Source organism: Emys orbicularis, chromosome 7 (assembly GCF_028017835.1).
Source record: "Emys orbicularis isolate rEmyOrb1 chromosome 7, rEmyOrb1.hap1, whole genome shotgun sequence".
Classification (NCBI taxonomy): Eukaryota; Metazoa; Chordata; order Testudines; family Emydidae; genus Emys; species Emys orbicularis.
In genome coordinates this window covers 85,189,375-85,211,262 of record NC_088689.1, presented here as the reverse complement: position 1 = coordinate 85,211,262, position 21,888 = coordinate 85,189,375, and the positions used below count along the sequence as shown (strand labels likewise).

The 21,888-nt window shown below is 43.7% G+C and overlaps 1 protein-coding gene across 1 annotated transcript in view; it reads left to right on the top strand.

Moving 5' to 3' along the window:
- The window catches only part of MAPKAPK3 (MAPK activated protein kinase 3), an 84,203-nt gene extending 63,112 nt beyond the window's left edge, over window positions 1–21,091 (top strand). Inside the window, exons 2-10 of the mRNA XM_065408095.1 lie at window positions 121–260; window positions 1,183–1,247; window positions 3,641–3,720; window positions 12,385–12,511; window positions 14,044–14,119; window positions 14,356–14,480; window positions 17,246–17,331; window positions 19,912–19,992; window positions 20,933–21,091. Coding sequence (XP_065264167.1) covers window positions 121–260; window positions 1,183–1,247; window positions 3,641–3,720; window positions 12,385–12,511; window positions 14,044–14,119; window positions 14,356–14,480; window positions 17,246–17,331; window positions 19,912–19,992; window positions 20,933–21,091 — 939 coding nt within the window. The remainder of the gene's footprint in view (window positions 1–120; window positions 261–1,182; window positions 1,248–3,640; window positions 3,721–12,384; window positions 12,512–14,043; window positions 14,120–14,355; window positions 14,481–17,245; window positions 17,332–19,911; window positions 19,993–20,932) is intronic.
- The last annotated feature ends 797 nt before the right edge of the window (window positions 21,092–21,888 follow it).

Genomic DNA, 21,888 nt, shown 5'->3' with positions numbered 1-21,888 from the left:
GGGAGCACACAGCTTTCACCTGCCTTGACACATTCCCGTGTCTCCCTTGGGAGGCCTGCCCCATAGTTTGAGAACCCCTGGCTTGGACTGATAGCATTGCTCTCTCCTGTCTCCTTACAGCTCCTGTATGACAGCCCGAAAGCACGACAGGAGGTGGATCATCACTGGAGGGCATCAGGGTGTCCCCATATTGTCCATATTCTGGATGTGTATGAGAACATACATCAGGGGAAAAGATGCCTCCTCATCGTCATGGAATGGTACGAACCAGGGAAGTCCCTTCCACCTGATCCATATTCTGGAGAGTAGAGGGAATGTGACCTCTGGATGTAAGAGCTGGGAGCAGTCCTGGCTGCACAGTCTTGCCATGCAGTAGCCTAGTGCATCTCTCTCTTTATAGGATTTATGGGGAAACCTGCAGCTGCTCCAAGCAGCCTGTCTGTGGGAGGAACAAGAAGACTAATCATGAAACTAACCTTCCTTTGCACTCAGAGAAAAGTATCTTTATGGAAACGTGGGTGTAATTAATACATATATTCACACATGCATCTGTCACTTTCCTCGATACATTCTCATGGGGGCTGACTGTCCTTATAAGGTCATTTGGCTCCCCTCAGGCTATTACTTAACCCTAATTCTTCCCACTGTCCCCTACCCTCTTGGTGCCACTGTTGCAATGTTGTCTTCCTCCGGGGGGACCAGTTTAATATCTCTCTTATCAGTTCCTTATTTGCTTGCTTGCTTCAGTTGTTTCCTCATCCCCAAACCTTAAAGAACTTTTTAGTAGTGCAGTAAGACCACAAGATTGCTATCAGCCTTCTGAACTGGCATCTAACCTGTCATTTCTGGTCTCCCAGCAGAGATGTGTGGCATGTTACCAATGTCAGTGATTCTATTTTCTGGGAAATGCCTCACTACATATTAAATCACAGGCCTCCATACTCCGTTTTTTTTTTTAAATTATTATTTATTTAATGGTAGAGCAGGACAGCAATCTGCACTGGACCTATCAGGAACAGATTATTTAGCAAGTTCAAGTCTCAGAGATAGGCAGGCAGGTTACCTAACATACATAAAACCACAGTTGCTGCAGGTCCATGCACACAAGACGATGCACAGTCTGGTGGAGATTTTCTTTTGTTCGTCCCCCTGAATTTGTTTTGTATGTGTTCTCTGTTTCAGCATGGAGGGAGGGGAACTATTCAGTAGGATCCAGGAGCGAGGAGACCAAGCTTTCACAGAGAAAGGTAGAATGTCATGAGAAAGTTTGTGAGGTTTTATTTCCTTCACCCTCCCTCCCTACCCAAAATAAATGGAAAATGTTTGCGTAGTTTTTGCAGGAACTTTATTGGGTTCAGTTTTGTTTCCTGTTGTTTTAAAATTCTATTTTTATCTTTAAAACAATTTAATGTCACAGCTCAAGAAAATGAGAAGCTACCAGAATTGGATAGATTTAGGCATAATGTGGAAAGCTAAATGAAAACTTCCTGACACACATCTGCCTATACACTTCAGTACTAAACTGCAGCAGCCCCTGCTGTTCTAATTCCTGGTCTTCACACAGCTCTGCCAGTGTACCCCCATCCTGACATGCAGTCCCTCCCTTGAGTAACATCAGTTGTGTTCAGCTGTGTTGTGAATAAATGATTATAACAAACACTTTGTACAGAAAGACTACATGACTTGTTTAAGGTCCCACAGTGAATCAGTGAGAGAGCCTGGAACACAACAGCCTTGTTGTTGTTTATTAATTATCATTATTACTTATTATTTGGACAGTACCATAAATGCACATGACTGCAAAATTCTACTTGCCCACTCACTGCAGGAAAAGTGGCTTACTTTTACTGAAGAGTAAAATATTATTAGAGTTGTTTCATTATTGTTCTCACAAAATGGGTAGGTGAGTGGAATTTATACCTGGATTGTAAATTATCGTGACCATTGTGCAAGGTTGGTATAGAAGCCAGGTTTTCTGATTCCCAGTTTCCTATGCTAATCTCTAGTCTATGACGAATCCCTCAAGAGGCATGAGTGACGCATGTGGAGCACATGAACTGGATGCAGTTCTAAGGAGTGTTCTGTGTAATTCTGTCAGATACAAGATTCCAGAGGGAAAGAATGGTGCTGTGACTGTAGGTGATTCTACCCTGATAACAACATGACTTTTATGCATTATATACCTAGTGTGTTTTCTCCCAGATACCCATTCACAAACCTTTGGGGACTACAAGAGAAAAATACTCCACTTGCGCAACAGGCGCTGAGAAATTAATATCCCTCTTTCTTTGAGGGACCTCCCAAGATCCACTGACCTTCCACTCTTCACCCATCTAGCAGATAGCTTCCCAGTGCTCAAGGCCTAGGTAGTAAAGGAGAAGGGTATGCAAGGTTTTAACCTCACAGCTTCCAAATGGGATGCATTTTTCCTGCCTTTGATTGTTCCTGCCTGACAGGGCACAGTTTATGCCCTCAAGCAAAAGCATCTCTGTATCAGTCCAGACCTGGATATTCCAGCCAAAGCAGGAGACTTGCTTTATACCCAGATGGGTCTATATAAACTAGGTTTTCTTGGTTACAGTAAAATAATCTTGGCTTTTCCCCTCAGCCTCTGAAGCTGAGAGCATCACTTTAGTTATGCTCCTACCTGTGCAGGAAACAAACAGCCAAGTTAAAGATATTAACCCTGACCTCTGTTAATTCAGACAATATTGGATAATGTAGCTATTTCTGTAGGCTTGTGGATTTAAGATAGTGTTGACCCATAACAGTGGGAACAGAGAAAATGAGAGAGAGACTGCAGGTGAAGTACCTTAGGGGGTTGAAGCCAAAACCAGCACTTGCTCTAGAATAGCTGCTCAGCACACAGAGCCGGGGGAGGCCACAACCCTCTTTCTCTGAAATGACCTCCCACATAAAGCTCTTCTGGCTGCCGCAAGTCGACGAACTCTTCCAGGCTCCACATCACAAAATCTGTTGCTGGGGGGACAAAGAGCTCACTGGCAACTAGAATTTCCTGCTGGAGTATGTATTAAGTGCAGAAATTAGACATAAAAATAAACTGGAGAAAAAATATACTAGGATAGGCTTTGCAGGATAAAATGGCTAATTCACTTTTATTTTTATATGAGGAGACACTGTTAAGGCTGATGAGGACCAAAAATGTAACCTACCATGATATTATTATATTATGATGTTGATCTGATGCTAAAAGAACTTTTAGCCTCTCCAGAAGTAGGTGTGCACTGTTAGTTAAACTTCTCTGCTGGGCAACCCAAAAATATACCCAGGGGCACTTTCTTCATGATCTTGCGCATTGCTCCATCACTCTGTTATGCCCTTAATACTCTGTTCTGATGAGCACAGCAGAGCATTAATTTACAAGTACACACAGAGCAGGAGTCTCAACTATTTAAGTTACTGTGCCTGCTCATGAGAATGGCTGAGCTGCCAGGGGGATTGTGGGGTATGATTGCCTTCAAAACAAAAACACAGCTGTTGAGGCTAATTTTAGGATTTCCAGCGTTGACGCTAGCCCTGTATACAGACAAGCTGTATGTAACTCAGAAACATTCCCAAGCATGTCTCTGAGCGACAGTGGGAATGTTAATATGACCTTTCTCTAAAATTATATTTATAGAAGCCTCTGAGATAATGAGAGACATCGGAACAGCCATCCAGTATCTGCATGCAGTGAACATTGCCCATAGAGATGTCAAGGTGAGGCCTGAATGTGCCTGTGCAGGGGAGAACAGTTAAACTGAAAACAAGTGGATGATGCTGATTTATATAACATTTACGAGTACAGTAAAGCATAGGTGCTGGAAGGAGGGGTGCTGCTGCACCCCCTGGCTTGAAGTGGTTTCGATTATATACAGGGTTTACATTTTCGTTCAATGGCTCTCAGCACCCCCACTGTACAAATTGTTCCAGCACCCCTGCAGTAAAGTGGCCAAAGTGTACCTGTTTCACGCCAGTGTTGTGAGGATCTGTCATGCCCAGTCAGTTCAGGGTCTGAATACCCACCCACACCAAGGCCAATGGTTTTCAGTTACATATGCAACACAAAAAGATCTAGGTAGTCATAACTGGTATTAAAGAGACATTCAACTTGAAGTCAAGTTAATTTAAAAAAATGTATTAAGTTGTTTCAGATACTGCACCCACACCTGAAGTCGCCTTGTCAGTTTTTGTGGGTTCAGAATCATATTTTCCTATTTTATGTTTTCAAAAAGACCACAGAAAAAGGAGAAACTGCCTATGTAGAGGAAAGTATGAAACCAATTCCACACAAAATAAACAAACTGGGGAGGGGGAAGAGAAATTAATATTAGACTTGATCCTGACTAACAGGGAGGTATTGGTTGCAAAGGAGGAAGGCAACTTGGGTTGATCATGAAATGACTGATTTCACGATTCTAAGGAAAGGAAGGAATGAGAGCAGCGGGATAAGGACAATGGGCTTTAAAAAAGCAGACTTCAGAAAACTCAGAACTAGTAGGTAAGGTCCCAAGGGAAGAAAATCTAAAGAAAAAAGAATTCAGAAGAGCTGGCAATTTCTCAGTGATAATATTAAAGGCACAACGATAAACTATCCTGTTGTGAAGAAGAGATAGTAGGACTAGCAAGAAATCAGTATGGCTGCTTTAATGACCTGAAAATCAAAAAGGAATCCTACAGGGAAACATGGACAAATTGCTAAGGATGAATACAAAAGAACAGTGCAAATGTGTAGGGACAAAATCAAAAAGGCTAAGGTACAAAATTAGTTACATCAAGCAAGGACTATAAAAGACAATAAGAGGTTTTATAAACACATTAGGAGCAAGAAAAAGATGAAGGAAAGCATAGGTATGCTACTTAGTGGGAAAAGAGAGCTAATGATGGAAGACATCAAGAAGATTGGGGTGTTTTGTTTTGTTTTAGTCGTCACTAAAAAAAAGGTTTCAATGTGACCAGATGCTTAACACAATTAATATTAACAACAAGGGGGAAGGAACACAAGCCAGAATAGGAAAAAAATAGGTTAAAGAATATTTAGATATTTAAGATGTATTCAAGTTGGCAGGGCCTGATGAAATTCACCCTAAGGTACTTAATGAACTTGCTGAAGCAATCTGAGAACCGTTAGCGATTATTTTTGGTACCTCACCAGTCCTCCATGAGTTCTCAGAGGACTGGAGAAGGGCAAATCTTTAAAAAGGGGAACAAAGAGGAGCTGGGGAATTATAACCAGTCAGCTTAACTTTGATACCTGGAAAGATACCGGAACAAATTAGTAAACAATCAGTTTAGAAGCAACTAGAGAATAATAAGGTGCTAAATAGTAGCAAATATAGATTTGTGAAGAACAAATCATGCCAAGCCAACCTAATTTCCTTCTTTGACTGGGTTACTGACCTATGAGACAGGGGAAAGCAGTAGATGTGATACATCTTGATTTTAATAAGGCTTTTGACACAGACCCACGTGACATTCTCATAAGCAAACTAGAAAAATGTGGCCCACACTATAAAGTGGGTGCACAACTGGTTGAAAGGTCGTACTCAAAAAATTTACAGCTGCTACCAAACTGGGAGGGTTGCAAGCACTTTTGAGGACAGGATTAGAATTCAAAATGACCTTGACAAATTGGAGAATTGGCCTTTTATTGAATTTCATCTTGTTGATTTCAGACAAAGTACTAAACTTAGGAAGGAAAAATCAAATGTGCAACTACAAAATGGGGAAAAACTGCTAGACACAGTACAACTGAAAAAGATCTGGGGTTACAGTGGATCACAAATTGAATATGAGTTATCAATATGATGCAATTATAAAAAAAGGCTAATATTCTGGGATGTATTAACAGGAGTATTATATGTAAGACAAGGGAGCTGATTGTCCTGTTCTATTCAGCAGAGGTGACACTCCAGCTGAATATTGTATCCAGTTTTGGGCACCACACTTTAGGAAAGATGTAGACAAATTGGAGAGAATCTAGAGGAGAGCAACAAAAATGTTAAAAGGTTTAAAAAACTAACCTATGAGGAAATGTTAAAATAACTGGGTATGTTTTGTCCTGAGAAAAGAAGACAAGACAGGGGAACCTGATAAATCTTCAGACATGTTAAGGAATGTTATATAAAGGACAGTGATCAATAGTTCTTTATGTCCACCGAAGATAGGCCAAGAAGTATTGGACTTAATCTTCAGTAAGGGAGATTTAGGTTAGATATTAGGAAAAAAGTTCTATCTATAAGGATGGTTGAGTATTGGGATGGGTTCCCAAGGGAGGCTGTGGAATCCCTGTCACTGGAGGTTTTTGAGAACAGGTAAGACAAACAACTGTCAGGGATGGTCTAGGATGTTATGCTTGGTCCTGCTTCAGGGTGTGGGGGCTGGACTAGATGACCTCTCAAGAATCATAGAATCATAGAATATCAGGGTTGGAAGGGACCTTAGGAGGTCATCTAGCCCTACCCCCTGCTCAAAGCAGGACCAATCCCCAACTAAATCATCCCAGACAGCGCTTTGTCAAGCCTAACCTTAAAAACCTCTAAGGAAGGAGATTCCATCACCTCCCCAGGTAACCCATTCCAGTGCTTCACCACCCTCCTAGTGAAAAAGTTTTTCCTAATATCCAACCTAAACCTCCCCCACTGCAACTTGAGACCATTACTCCTTGTTCTGTCATCTGGTACCACTGAGAACAGTCTAGATCCATCCTCTTTGGAACCCCCTTTCAGGTAGTTGAAAGCAGCTATCAAATCCCCCCTCATTCTTCTCTTCTGCAGACTAAACAATCCCAGTTCCCTCAGCCTCTCCTCATAAGTCATGTGGCTCCAGCCCCCTAACCATTTTTGTTGCCCTCCGCTGGACTCTTTCCAAGTTTTCCACATCCTTCTTGTAGTGTGGGGCCCAAAACTGGACACAGGACTCCAGATGAGGCCTCACCAATGTCGAATAGAGGGGAATGATCACATCCCTCGATCTGCTGGCAATGCCCCTACTTATACAACCGAAAATGCCGTTAGCCTTCTTGGCAACAAGGGCACACTGTCGACTCATATCCAGCTTCTCGTCCACTGTAACCCCTAGGTCCTTTTCTGCAGAACTGCTGCCTAGCCATTCGGTCCCTAGTGTATAGCAGTGCATGGGATTCTTCCGTCCTAAGTGCAGGACTCTGCACTTGTCCTTGTTGAACCTCATCAGATTTCTTTTGGCCCAATCCTCTAATTTGTCTAGGTCCCTCTTTATGCTATCCCTACCCTCCAGCGTATCTACCACTCCTCCCAGTTTAGTGTCATCTGCAAACTTGCTGAGGGTGCAGTCCATGCTGTCCTCCAGATCATTAATGAAGATATTGAAAAAAACCGGCCCCAGGACCGACCCTTGGGGCACTCTGCTTGATACCGGCTGCCAACTAGACATGGAGCCATTGATCACTACCCATTGAGCCCGACGATCTAGCCAGCTTTCTATCCACCTTATACTCCATTCATCCAGCCCATACTTCTTTAACTTGCTGGCAAGAATACTCAGAGACTCATACACTCATAGACTTTAAGGTCAGAAGGGACCATTGTGGTCATCTAGTCTGACCTCCTGCATGATGCAGGCCACAAAAGCTGACCCACCCACTTTCCCTTAACTCAGCTGTTGAAGTCTCCAGATCGTGATTTAAAGACTTCAAGTCGCAGAGAATCCTCCAGCTTGCGACCCCTGCCCTATGCTGTGGGCGACCGTATCAAAAGCTTTGCTAAAGTCAAGGAATAACACGTCCACTGCTTTCCCCTCATCCACAGAGCCAGTTATCTTGTCATAGAAGGCAATTAGGTTAGTCAGGCATGACTTGCCTTTGGTGAATCCATGCTGACTGTTCCTGATCATTTTCCTCTCCTCTAAGTGCTTCAGAATTGATTCCTTGAGGACCTGCTCCATGATTTTTCCAGGGACTGAGGTGAGGCTGACTGGCCTGTAGTTCCCTGGATCCTCCTCCTTCCTTTTTTTAAAGATGGGCACTACATTAGCCTTTTTCCAGTCATCTGGGACCTCCCCCGATCACCATGAGTTTTCAAAGATAATGGCCAATGGCTCTGCAATCACATCCGCCAACTCCTTTAGCACCCTCAGCAGCGCATCCGGCCCCATGGACTTGTGCTCGTCCAGCTTTTCTAAATAGTCCTGAACCACTTCTTTCTCCACAGAGGGCTGGTCACCTCCTCCCCATGCTGTGCTGCCCAGTGCAGTAGTCTGGGAGCTGACCTTGTTCGTGAAGACAGAGGCAAAAAAACCATTGAGTACATTAGCTTTTTCCACATCCTCTGTCACTAGGTTGCCTCCCTCATTCAGTAAGGAGCCCACACTTTCCTTGACTTTCTTCTTGTTGCTAACATAGGTTCCTTCCAGTCCTACATTACTATGATTCTATGATTTTTTTAATCTAATCACTTTTTATTAGCAATCTGAGGTGTTGTAACAACAGCAGTTTAAAAAAAAAAGTGCAGTCCTGTCTGAATATTTCTTAAGTTGGCTCTCTTTCTTCAAGAGTGTTTTAAAATAGCTAATGAAAAAGAGGATGATGTTGGAAGGTGCTAGTACCTGGTAATTATTTGTGGCACAATACTGAAGAGAATCATTCCAGAAAGCATATCTGGATTTCAGACCCTGATTTAGAACAGTGGTAAGAACCTCAGGCTATTCCAGAGAAGCAAGAATGCCTGGCCTGCATACAGTATACACCAGGGGTAGGCAACCTATGGCACACGTGCCAAAGGCGGCACGCGAGCTGATTTTCAGTGGCACTCACACTGCCCGGGTCCTGGCCACCGGTCCGGGGGGCTCTGCATTTTAATTTAATTTTAAATGAAGCTTCTTAAACATTTAAAAAACCTTATTTACTTTACATACAACAATAGTTTAGTTATATATTATAGACTTATAGAAAGAGACCTTCTAAAAACGTTAACATGTATTACTGGCACGCGAAACCTTAAATCAGAGTGAATAAATGAAGACTCGGCACCCCACTTCTGAAAGGTTGCCGACCCCTGGTATACACACTTGCAAGACAGGTGTTGGTGCACTTAGCCATCCTCTCCATAAGGCCATGTAGAACTATACCCCTGGCTATTTAGTGTTCCTCAGCATCATTGATAATGCCTCAGTCCCATTCAGCAGAGGAGATACAGCCTGTCCTGAAATAGACATTTGACACACTTGTACCATTTCTGTGCAAGCCCACTTTATATGTAGGATGTGTTTTATGATTGGCACCCATTTGTTATGGCAGTGGCACTGCTTACAGCTCTTGCAAACTCAGCTCTGAGGCAGTCAAGATGTAAATGCAACTTTTCAAATATTCTTAATGTTATTGCAGAGTTCAGAATCAGGAGTAGGGAGAGCTCATTTAACACTACCATGCAGAACTGATTTAAGGTACTAGCTAATATTTGCCAGCCTATTTAGTGGGGGAGATTTGGCAGGCTTTTGCTATTAAATTACTGTATTTACATAGCAGCAAAGAGTCCTGTGGCACCTTATAGACTAACAGACGTATAGGAGCATGAGCTTTCGTGGGTGAATACCCACTTCTTCGGATGCATGTAGTGGAAATTTCCAGGGGCAGGTATAAATATGCAGGCAAGAATCAGTGTAGAGATAACGAGGTTAGTTCAATCAGGGAGGATGAGGCCCTCTTCTAGCAGTTGAGGTGTGAACACCAAGGGAGGAGAAACTGCTTTTGTAGTTGGCTAGCCATTCACAGTCTTTGTTTAATCCTGAGCTGATGGTGTCAAATTTGCAGATGAACTGAAGCTCAGCAGTTTCTCTTTGAAGTCTGGTCCTGAAGTTTTTTTGCTGCAGGATGGCTACCTTTAAATCTGCTATTGTGTGTCCAGGGAGGTTGAAGTGTTCTCCTACAGATTTTTGTATATTGCCATTCACCACGGTGCAAATAAGTGACGGTCATGTTAACACCACCCTATACTGAAAACCCACCGACCACTATGCCTACCTTCATGCCTCCAGCTTCCATCCCGGACACACTACACGATCCATTGTCTACAGCCAAGCACTGAGATACAACCGTATCTGCTCCAACCCCTCAGACAGAGACCAACACCTACAAAATCTTCACCAAGCATTCTCAAAACTACGATACCCGCATGAGGAAATAAGGAAACAGATCAACAGAGCCAGATGTGTACCCAGAAGCCTCCTACTGCAAGACAAGCCCAAGAAAGAAACCAACAGAACTCCACTGGCCATCACATACAGTCCCCAGCTAAAACCTCTCCAATGTATCATCAGTGATCTACAACCCATCCTGGACAACGATCCCTCACTTTCACAGGCCTTGGGTGGCAGGCCAGTCCTCGCCCATAGACAACCTGCCAACCTGAAGCATATTCTCACCAGTAACCACACACCGCACCATAGTAACTCTAACTCAGGAACCAATCCATGCAACAAACCTCGATGCCAACTCTGCCCACATATCTACACCAGCGATACCATCACAGGACCTAACCAGATCAGCCACACCATCACCGGTTCATTCACCTGCACGTCCACCAATGTAATATACGCCATCATATGCCAGCAATGCCCCTCTGCTATGTACATCGGCCAAACTGGACAGTCTCTACATAAAAGGATAAATGGACACAAATCAGATATTAGGAATGGCAATATACAAAAACCTGTAGGAGAACACTTCAACCTCCCTGGACACACAATAGCAGATTTAAAGGTAGCCATCCTGCAGCAAAAAAACTTCAGGACCAGACTTCAAAGAGAAACTGCTGAGCTTCAGTTCATCTGCAAATTTGACACCATCAGCTCAGGATTAAACAAAGACTGTGAATGGCTAGCCAACTACAAAAGCAGTTTCTCCTCCCTTGGTGTTCACACCTCAACTGCTAGAAGAGGGCCTCATCCTCCCTGATTGAACTAACCTCGTTATCTCTACACTGATTCTTGCCTGCATATTTATACCTGCCCCTGGAAATTTCCACTACATGCATCCGAAGAAGTGGGTATTCACCCACGAAAGCTCATGCTCCTATACGTCCTATAAGGTGCCACAGGACTCTTTGCTGCTTTTAAAGATCCAGACTAACATGGCTACCCCTTTGATACTTGTATTTACATAGTGTTTGTAGTGTGCTTAGCAAAAATAAAGACAAGACCCGTGCCCCCAAAGAGCGTACAATCTAAATACTCAATGTACAAATGAGGGATGAGATGTAACAAAGAACAAGTGATTTAGTGGTGGGGGTTAGCACCTGTCCTATTCCCATTCCACAACTTATTCATTTGTGTGTGTGTTTTCTAGCATCTATTTCTGTTCACATTTAGTTGAAAGGAGGACTAGGGTTTGTAGGGCTTATGGAAGGAGTGTGTTTTAAAGAGGGATTTGGAGGATGATTTACAAGTTAAGGGACTAAATTCCATGTACTTTGGCAGAGCTGAGTTTGTGCCACTGCCACACATATGCATGAGAACTAGATGTTGGTTGGCTACACAACATGTGCCACATGCACAGCAGGTTAATGCAGAAATGGTACAAACTGGTTAGCCATCCCTCAATTCCCTCCTCCTTCAAGTCCTTCCTCAAAACATTTTTCTTCCATCCTAATAACCCCAGTGTGGAAGAGGGCATATCTGTGTACAGAACTGTTATTTCAGAGTGTTTTCTTCTCCCTCCCAGTGAAGTTAAATAAAGTCCTTACTTACTAATACTTTAACTCCCAGTGCCCTTTGACTCAGTGCTTAAGAACCTTTCTCCTCTTCTCTCAGAGTGCACTGTGCAAAGGTGCTAGTACACAGATTGCAAGGGCAGAATTAGTTCAGTTTTCGGGGAAAAGCTGTATCTTTGTGCTGGTTTGAATAGAGTAGTGTCAGACACTGGTCATGGATCTGGTTCTTAAGATGAGCTGTTACCAGTACCCTGGTTCTTAGCTCCTACTGCCTGAATGCCTCATGGAAACACAAAGCATGGACCGATATCTTCATCAGATTAGATGCCATGTAGGTCAGAAAGAATAATCCCCCAAAGTGTAATGTTCTAAAGAGGAGTTCATAGAAAGCATGGTCCTGCACCCATTGAAGTCAATGGGAATTTTGTCATTGACTCCAGTGGGTGCAGGACTGAGCCCATTTTTCTGTGATTATTGGGTTGGGAAGGATTTTGATGCCTGCTCTAGGCAAAGATGCTGCCTACTGTGGAAGGGGAATGATCCTAAATCTGGGGTGGGAAAGTGAGGAGAGAGAGTGCAGCAGTTCATGGTCGGTAATGGGTGGCCCCGTGGATGAATTAGGAGTATAGCCCAATAGAATTTATTTTGAGACCCTTCTTCTGTGTTGTTGCAATTACCTTTTCTCTTGGTACCATTGCAGCCTGAAAACCTACTTTACACATCCAAAGAAAAGAATGCAGTACTCAAGCTCACAGACTTCGGTTTTGCCAAAGAGACCACTGTACAGAATGCACTGCAGACGCCCTGTTACACTCCTTATTATGTGGGTGAGTCTTCTGGGAGGCCCTCCTCCACATGTATAATCATCCCAGCGAGCCTGAAGACCTCGGGAAAGCTCCCCATGCTGTGAAGGGCACCTCTTTTCTCCCACAGAGATGAAAAGGAGGAACCCAGAATTTTAATTGAGGTCATACTTGGACACTAACCTAGTCCCAACACAGAGTTCAAGCCCTTCTGCGTGGGAAGGAGAGAGAAAACGTAATGGCAAACTTGGCTATACAGAAATAATGTTGGCTTTTTCACTGTGGGTTGATGTGATTAAATCCATAATCCGAACCTAGCCTTCACAACCATTGGATGTTTTCTTGCAAAACTTTGCTTAGCATAAAAACATGGTGAGAGAAAACAGGGTGATTGATCATTCCCCCAACTATAAAGGTGCATTTTTAAAGTAGGAAAATGGAGAAATTGGTAATCCAAGAACAAAATTTAGTCTTGGCTGAAATGTTGCCTTCCTTGCATCCAGCAGTGTGTACCAATGTACTGAATGTCTCATTACACTGTACTTGTACTAATTCTAGGGTATAGCCACTGCAATCTTTAGGACAGTGATTTCCTCAAGATAGGATGAAAAGTCACTCTCCCTTTTGTATGGCTGAGTCAGTTTGCACTCATAACCCCTCTTTGGGGATGAGAAGGGATCATAAAAAGCCTTCACTATTTTGGCAGAGCTGGTCCCCTTTGCTATACATATGAAAGCCTATTTGATGTTTTTAATGGGGTAAGTATCTTCATGGGGGGCTGGGCAAAATTCAAGTGATAATGGCAAAAACCATGTAAAGAAAAACAGCACTAGGAAAACAACATTGGGCTGTACCCACCATGCGTAGGATCAGCACACTGACATGTTAAAGGAATTCATATCCACATATTTTAATGTCCTATATATTTGCACTTGAACAGGCTGACTTTTCCCATTCCATACCTCTATAAACCAGCATGAATCGCTCATATACTCAGAGAACCTTTTTCTTGCTAAGCAAACCTAAAAACAATTTGTTTCGCCTAAGAAAAAAACAGTTTTCCCCACCTCCCGAGCCCCTGATACCTTTTTTTCTCATTTTTGTACTTTTGTAAGAATTAGATGCGGTGGAGTATAATAATTCTGGCTGTAACCAACCACAATCCAGGCAGGTGCTGTGCAAGACTTCCCCACATAGCTCTGTCAGTGCACTTCAGTTCCAATCTCTGCAATATGCACTCCTGTTTATTCCAATCCTGGATCCCCATAAAGTCCTGAGCTGCAGCACCCTCTGCTACTTTAGCTCAGGACTTCTCCTGAGCAGAGATTTGCCAATGAGGAATTGTGCAGTTTTTCAGATTGACACCCATACACGTGGAGCTCCATAGAGATCACACAGCAGTTTGTAAATAGAAAAGATAGCAGTGATACCCAGTGATAGCAATCATTTATTTTTTCCTGCAACATATATTTGTTGTCATTTTATACTACTACTTGCTGTTTAGAGGTGAGGAAAATATCTGGCAATCAACTGTTTCTGATTTTTCCCTTCCTCAGCCCCGGAAGTCCTCGGTCCTGAGAAATATGACAAATCATGTGACATGTGGTCTCTTGGTGTCATCACATATATTCTGTAAGTATGAGATATGGGGACAGATGAATAAACAAGGGTAGGCCAGCTATTAGCATACTCTGGACCCATATGTCTTGCCTACCTCCATCCCAGATACCATTGCACTAAGTAATGGACTAGTCACTGGGATTTTACTCATCCCATCTTTGGAAGAATCATAGGCTGTATGACTTTATATGGGACAAAGGAATGTGGAGATTTCCTCGTTACAACCATTCAATGCACCTCTCTTACAGCCTGTGTGGGTTTCCTCCATTTTACTCCAACACCGGACAAGCCATTTCCCCAGGGATGAAAAGGAGAATTCGGATGGGGCAATATGGGTTTCCCAATCCAGAATGGTCTGAAGTATCAGAAGAAGGTAACTGAACAAGCCTGTGTCTCTGTTGCTCACACATACACACTGGATGGTGAGAGGGGTATGTGTTTACATTTCAGACTGTTTCTAAGGAGTCTTTCTTTTGTGATGTCCTTTAAATCAAGACTTTATAAAATGACACAGGGAAGGGCTAGGGATTGATGCATTTCCTGAGCAGTGTGGAACGTAAATAACAGAAAACTTTTACTAAAGGGCACTTAGTGCTGGTGAGAGGTGTTAAACATCCCTGGAAACTGAAGACCTTAATCTATAGAACAGGTAACAGTGTGGTGCAAGGTGAGCTGCAGGGGAGAACTCAGACATTGGCCTCCTTATTGATACTGCCAACTTCTCAAAATAAATTTTGTGATGTGGGTGGACACTTATCATCCAGGTATTAGGCCAGGGGTCGGCAACCTTTCAGAAGTGGTGTGCCAAGTCTTCATTTATTCACTCTAATTTAAGGTTTTGCGTGCCGGTAATACATTTTAATGTTTTTAGAAGGTCTCTTTCTATAAGTCTATATTATATAACTAAACTATTGTATTTAAAGTAAACAAGGTTTTCAAAATCTTTAAGAAGCGTCATTTAAAATTAAATTAAAATGCTGATCTTACGCCACCAGCCTGCTCAGCTCGCTGCCAGCCTGGGGTTCTGTTCACCTAGGCCAGCAGCAGGCTGATCAGGGCTGCGGCCGGGACCCCAGACCTGGGGCGGGGGGGAGTGTTTCAGGGGTCAGGGCAGAGGGCTGGGGGAGGGGGTGCAGGGCAGAAGGCTGGGGTGTGTGTGTGTGGGGGGGGGTTTCAGAGATCAGGGCAGAAGGCTGGGTGTGTGGGGGTTCAAGGGTCAGGTCAGAGGGCTGTGAGCTGTGCAGGGCAGAAGGCTGGATGTGCGTTGGGGTGTGGGGGGTTCAGGGCTGGTGGTGTGTGGGGGTGCAGGGCAGAAGGCTGGGTGTGTGTTGGAGTGTGGGGAGTTCAGGGCTGGGGGTGTGGGGGGGTGCAGGGCAGAAGGCTGGGTGTGTGTTGGGGTGTGGGGAGTTCAGGGCAGAGGGCTGGGGTGTGTGGGGGGGTGCAGGGCAGAAGGCTGGGTGTGTGTTGGGGTGTGGGGGGTTCAGGGCAGAGGGATGGGGCTGTGGGGGTGCAGGGCAGAAGGCTGGGTGTGTGTTGGGGTGGGGGGGTTCAGGGCAGAGGGCTGGGGGGGGTGGGGGTGCAGGACAGAAGGCTGGGTGTGTGTTGGGGTGGGGGGGGTGCAGGGCAGAAGGCTGGGGTGCTGGGCTCGTGGGGGTGCTCCCAGCGGCTCATGGCAGGGGGCTGGAAGGGATATATGCCCTGTTCCACCCCCTTCCCCCAGGCTCCGTCCCTACCTCTCTCTCTACGGAACTGTGTGCACGCTGCCGCTCTTCCCCCTCCCCCTCGCTAGGGCCATCAGATGATTGGCGCAGGGAAGGAGAGGAAGAGGGGCAGGAAAGAAGCAGGGGAGGGGGGGAAGCTTGGCTGCCGCAGAACCAAGCTTCTGCCTCCTGCCCCCGCAGGGGAGAGCGGTGGGCGGGGGGGCTGAGTGGGGCTGGGGGCCGGGACCGCGGCAGGGAGCTGCGTGCCACTCAAAATCGGCTCGCGTGCCATGTTTGGCACGCGTGCCGTAGGTTGCTGATCCCTGTATTAGGCTGAGGTCAACAATCTATTTCAGCTAAACTAGTGTGACCAAAGTCAGCTGTTGAGTGGTGACCTGGATGAATTAAAATCAGTGTGCTAGAAGTGGAAGGTTCTGATTCCCTGTTACTACACCAGTTTCCTAGACCACCTACTCTCACTTGCCAAACCATGTGTCAGGGAAATAAGTTCAGCAGCTTCTGATCATACTTCTAATGATAGAATGGCTTGTTAGAAAAGAAGTGGGTTATACTGTGATAACACCCTTTAATTTTTACTTATTGAGTGAAAACCAGATATCATCACTGTGTCACACTGTGAGATGTGGTACAGCTGTCCATTTTGGGATCTCATGAACGTGCATGCGGAGTGGGCCACTGCACATTTAATGTGAAGGACGATGCATCAGTTGTATGTCCCCGGGTGAATGCTCATTCTCCCCTGGATTCTGTTCCTATCCTCTCCCAGGACAGCAGTTATTAAAATGCTAGAGGAAGGTGGAGAGAGGTAATTTATTTGGAAAACTTGTTTTCATATGGATGTGATTGAGGGTAGTTCCCTCCTAATTTGAACCTATTCAGCCCTCTCTACAAACCAAACTCAGCAATGGGTCCCCTTGAACCAGTGCTGAAAACTGTTTAACTGCTAGTATGGATGGGACAAAACTGATTACAGAAAGAATAATACGCCAACAGTGCTGAGAACAATTTTGTCTGGTATATGCCGTGGTCATTAAAGGTTTAGATATTAAGTTGATGTAGAGCTACAGAAAACCCTGTGTTAGACAACAGCCAAGGTGTACAGTTTTCAACACTGGTCCAGCGGGACCCACTGCTGACACCTGTAGTCAGCAACAGGTTAGTTTCAGGGTGTAGACTGGCTCATAGAATCCCTAACCCTCTTGTCTCCTCTTCCTACTATCTTTCCTGTGTGCGTGTGTTTGTGTGTACATGTACTTATGTTCTCTTTCTGTCTCTCCCATCTCCTCTGCTTTTCAACATGAGAGCAGACACAGGTAGGTGTCTTGAGATGTATACAATTACCCTTCTTAATTCTTGTTCTGAAGATTGTGCTGGATATAGCTGAATACAGTGTGCTATGTTGGTACTTGTCTTTCAGCCAAGCAGCTGATTCGTCACTTGCTTAAGACAGACCCGACTGAGAGAATGACGATTTCTCAGTTTATGAATCATCCTTGGATTAACGTGAGTCCTGCGTGATTTTTACAAAGGAGAGGGATGGATTCTTACATGCAGAGCCTGAAATGCTGCTCTGCCTGGCACAGGAAGGGAGAGCGTTGTTGTTATTACTCATTGTTAATTAGCAAAGACTCTACCCAATGTGCTCTCTGTAAAAGGACACCTGTCTGCAAAGAGACAGTTCCTCATTGTGGTACCAGAGGACACACTTTACAGTTCTTGTGAGCAAGAACCAAGTACATCCCTACCTACTCTCAGCCAGGAGTTGCTACTGACTGTAGCATGCGCCACCCTCCTCCCTTTAAAAAAAGCCATGGTACTTCATTGTTGCAGAACTTATGAAGAGCTATTATTAGAAGTCCCAGGCTTAGCTATATTGATATGAATTCAGAGCCTCATGCTAAGGGAATTCTTATCCTTGGCATAGATCTGAAAATGCCTGGGAAAGGGGAAGGATTTATGCACTGAAACCTATGAAAAAACAACAGAGACTGGTATACATGATGGTGTTGAGGAAACTAGTTCAAGTCTTGCTTTGTCACTTGTGTTTTTTTTCTCCCAAGTATTTGAGCAGATGTCTCTATTTCATAAAGTAATATTTATTATCTCAAGCAGGAAGCAAATTCCTGCTAGGGTTCCAAGGTGCTATCGGGATGAATCAAGCACAGAGGCTTTTAGGATGCGATCTCTGGTCTGTAGGTGTCACTGGGAATGTTATAAATTTTCGACGTTCGTGCCTAACACGGAGCTTGGTTCTCACTCCCATGAAAACAAACCCAAAGGAAACAGAATGCTTACAATGCACAATCCTTTCTCCCAGGGATGGCAGTTCTAAGGAACTTCCCTGTCTGTGCTCACCCCAGGAGGAAGAGACACAAACAGCAACATAACTTCATATAGTGTCTTATTTTATTGTATTCATTGCTGAAGATAAGTCTGCGATGCCTTTCATCTGAAGATCTCAAAGCCCAAACATGAAGGATGTAGCCTTATTAGCCCCCTGTGAATCAGCTGGGTGTCCTCATTTTGTGTTTGAAGCATGGATGAGGGCACTATCGTTGCAGCCCATGCATCTCGGGTGCAAGAGGATGTGGTTTGTCGTTTAGGAGGAACATGTCCTCCAGTCAGTTGGTATGGAAGTGGCAGTCAGCAAGCAGTAACTGTCAGCAGGTGGGGGCACACTCAGCTCCTGCTCAGAGAAACTAAAATGCACTCCATGGTGCCAGTTTTCCATTCCCACCTCCCCAGCCTATCCTTGACAAATCATGCCTCGGTCAGCAGGAGACTTTTTCCAGAGAAGGCATCAGCCATGCTTTTGGCTTCCTCTTGCCATATTAGCTAGAGCAGGATTTAATTTTATGGCACCCTGACCTGGGTGGCCTTTAGGCACTACTACAATATAAACGTTAAATGATGATAACATGCACAGGGATCTCTTCACCCTTTGCTGAAATGCAGCCTGCTTTGGTATGGAATGCAACAGCAGGAGAATTCTGTGCCCAACTGAGTCTACAGTGTGAGCTGTAGACAGGCAAAATGTCATTACTCAGCTGGAATTTAGCAAGGAAATTGAGCTAACAACCCTACTCTACCAAAAAGATCTACAAGACCTTTCTTGACAAGAGATCATGGACCTCAGTCTTAAGTCTTATCTGAAAGAGCATCTCAAGCAAAACAGTTGTTGGGGGCATTGAATATGTACTTACTCAAGATAATAAAACTATATATTTCTCTTCTGTAGCACCTTTCAGCCAAGGATCTAAATTATTTTCAGCCATTAATTGAGCCTCCCAACCTTTTCCTGTGAGTTATTTTGTACCTATTTTACATTTGGATGAATAATCATCCCTCACTCATATATAGCACTTTTCATCAGTAGATCTCAAAGTGCTTTACAAAAGGAGGTCAGTATCATTGTTCTCATTTTACTGATGGGGAAACTGAGGCACAAAGTAGCTTGGTTATTTGCCCAGCATCACACTGCAAATACTGAGCAGAGCTGGGAATAGAACTCAAGTGACCGAATTCCCAATCACCTGTTCCAAACATTTGATTGTGTTTCCACCTGTCAATTCACCCAGACCTGACTTTTCCTGAAAGGTTTCCTATGGGAGTACTACTGTGTCCCTCCCTACATTTAAGGTCTGATGAGATCATAGCCAGTAGTACTATATGTGCAGAATGAAATTTCCCCTATCACAAATGCTAGAAGAAAAATAATGAACTGCTTGGAATGGGATACTTAATGAATGAACAGTTGTTAAAAACAAAGTATAATAAGAATACACAATATATGGTTTAAAAAAACCTAGAAAAGAATAAAAAACAAATGAAATGCCAGACTGTGGCTTCTACATCCTCTATGCCTTGGTGATATTTTAGGGGGATAATAATACTTCTCTACCTTACAGGGTGAAAAAAGGATAAATGCATTTGATTGTTGGGCACTCAGATTCTAAGGTAATGGGAGGCCATTTAAGTAGCTTAGATAGGTCTTCTGCCTCATATACATTCATGAGAGTAAGTGATCATTTCACACAGCTAGCTTTGCAGAATGCTTCTTTCTGGTTTTATTTCTCTCCTTAGAAATCAATGGTGGTACCGCCAACCCCTCTTCATACTGCACGGGTCCTGCAAGAGGATAAAGACCACTGGGATGAAGTGAAGGTCAGCCAAAGAACAGCTGCGTGAATTATTAGTTTTGTGGTTATTGGGGATTCTTCCCAGAATGGGGTTTGAGAAGGGGTGGAGAGGCCTTTCTTTCTTTGGAATGAAAGAAATCCAAACATGTTAATGCATGGAAATGCACATTATGGGCACCCAAACAACCTTAACTCTGCCCTGAGACACCATGAGGAAAAAGAGTGAAAAAGATCTAATTTGTCTTTTAAAAAAATCATTTAAATCTAATCTGGGACTCCAAACACTGTTGTGCATTGATCATAACTGTATGGTTATTACATTGTCATTATAGGGCAGACTTAAGGTTGTTTGGATTCTCTAACTCTGTTTCCATACCTTAACATATTTGCATTTCTTTTAAGGTTAACTGTATTTTATAATGTTTGGGTTTGGAATAATTGCAACATCCCTGTAATGTATTTTAACCTAAATTACTCAGACATTCTCTCAACTTTTAAACTACATTAAGATGGAGTTTTGTCTGCGAAATGAGTTAAGGTAAGGCCAAGACTCACATATAAAATGTCATTAAAGGGATTGAGATGATAGTTTCATTTATGATTTTTCAGTCCCATGTCTCTATTTGATTGTATGTATTTTGTTCAGGCCTCTTGGATGTTCTCTGATCACTTGACCATTAGTCTGGTGCATTCTCTTGTAAATTTGAACTATTTTCTGTTTGCAAAATTCATTGACACTCACATAGGCAGCCTACATTGAGTAGGAGTAAGATTTTTGCTCCCATACCTTGTTAGCGGGTGATAACACTTTTAGTCTCTCCCAGGCAACAGAAAGGTCTAATTTATTATTGATTATAATATAACCTACAACAGGGCTCCATTCTGTCAGACAGTCACTCATCAGTAGGATGGAATAGCTGTCTTGCCTATGTCTGAGTTTTCACAATTGTTCAATGTGGTTTCAGGAAGAGATGACAAGTGCTTTGGCTACCATGAGAGTGGACTACGACCAAGTGAAAATCAAAGACTTGAAAACATCCAACAACCGCCTCCTCAACAAACGCCGCAAGAAACAGAAACAGGCAGGCACCTCCTCCGCAGCCCCAGGATGTAACAACCAATGAGAATAAAGGAGAGGAGGCTGAGGATTTGAGGGTTAAAATTAAAAGGAACAAATAAAAATGAGCAGGGTCAGCTCACCCTATACCACAAAGGGGCTGGCCTTGAGAAAAAGAGGAACCTGGCCTGCAAAGGGGGGAAGTGTTAAGGACTACATCATTCTAGAACTTTTTCTGGGCTTTGCTTTTTAAGGGGGATTTGTTCTCGTCATATGATTTTTGCATGTTGCCAGGGGTACCTAGCATTACCAGAAATTGTGGAATTTTGACACAGCTTTAGCTGTTTTGGGGCAGCAGAGGGTACAGGAAATCAAGTCTTAGGATACTGATGCACAAAGGTTTTAACCACAGCCTGACTTCTACTGTGATTTTAAGCTTGTGGAGGGGAAGACCAAAGTGTTCTGGTAGGAGAGGTTCAAGAGTTCGGGCAAGGGGAATGGAGTGAAACATCACTGCTCTCTTCACACAAGCAGCACAGTCTCAACTCTTGGTGTTGCTGGCGCATCTGAATCGCAGCTCATGCTAGCATTGGTTAGAACAGTGAGTGTTTTCCAGGTTTAACTCCTACAGCTGCACATCATCATCTGAATAGGGAACCACTGTCCTTGGTTTAGGAAAACCTTCCTGTGCAGCTAATGGATGGAGTAAGGGTTTCCTTCTTGCATTTCCTTATTCACACAGATCCTTAGTCTTATGTGAAATTCAGGTTTTGTAGCACTTTTCTAATTCAGTAGTTTGTTCATTTTCTACAGTTACAATGATGCCATGTCTGTTCTATTGGCATATCCCTCTCTTGCGTTTTT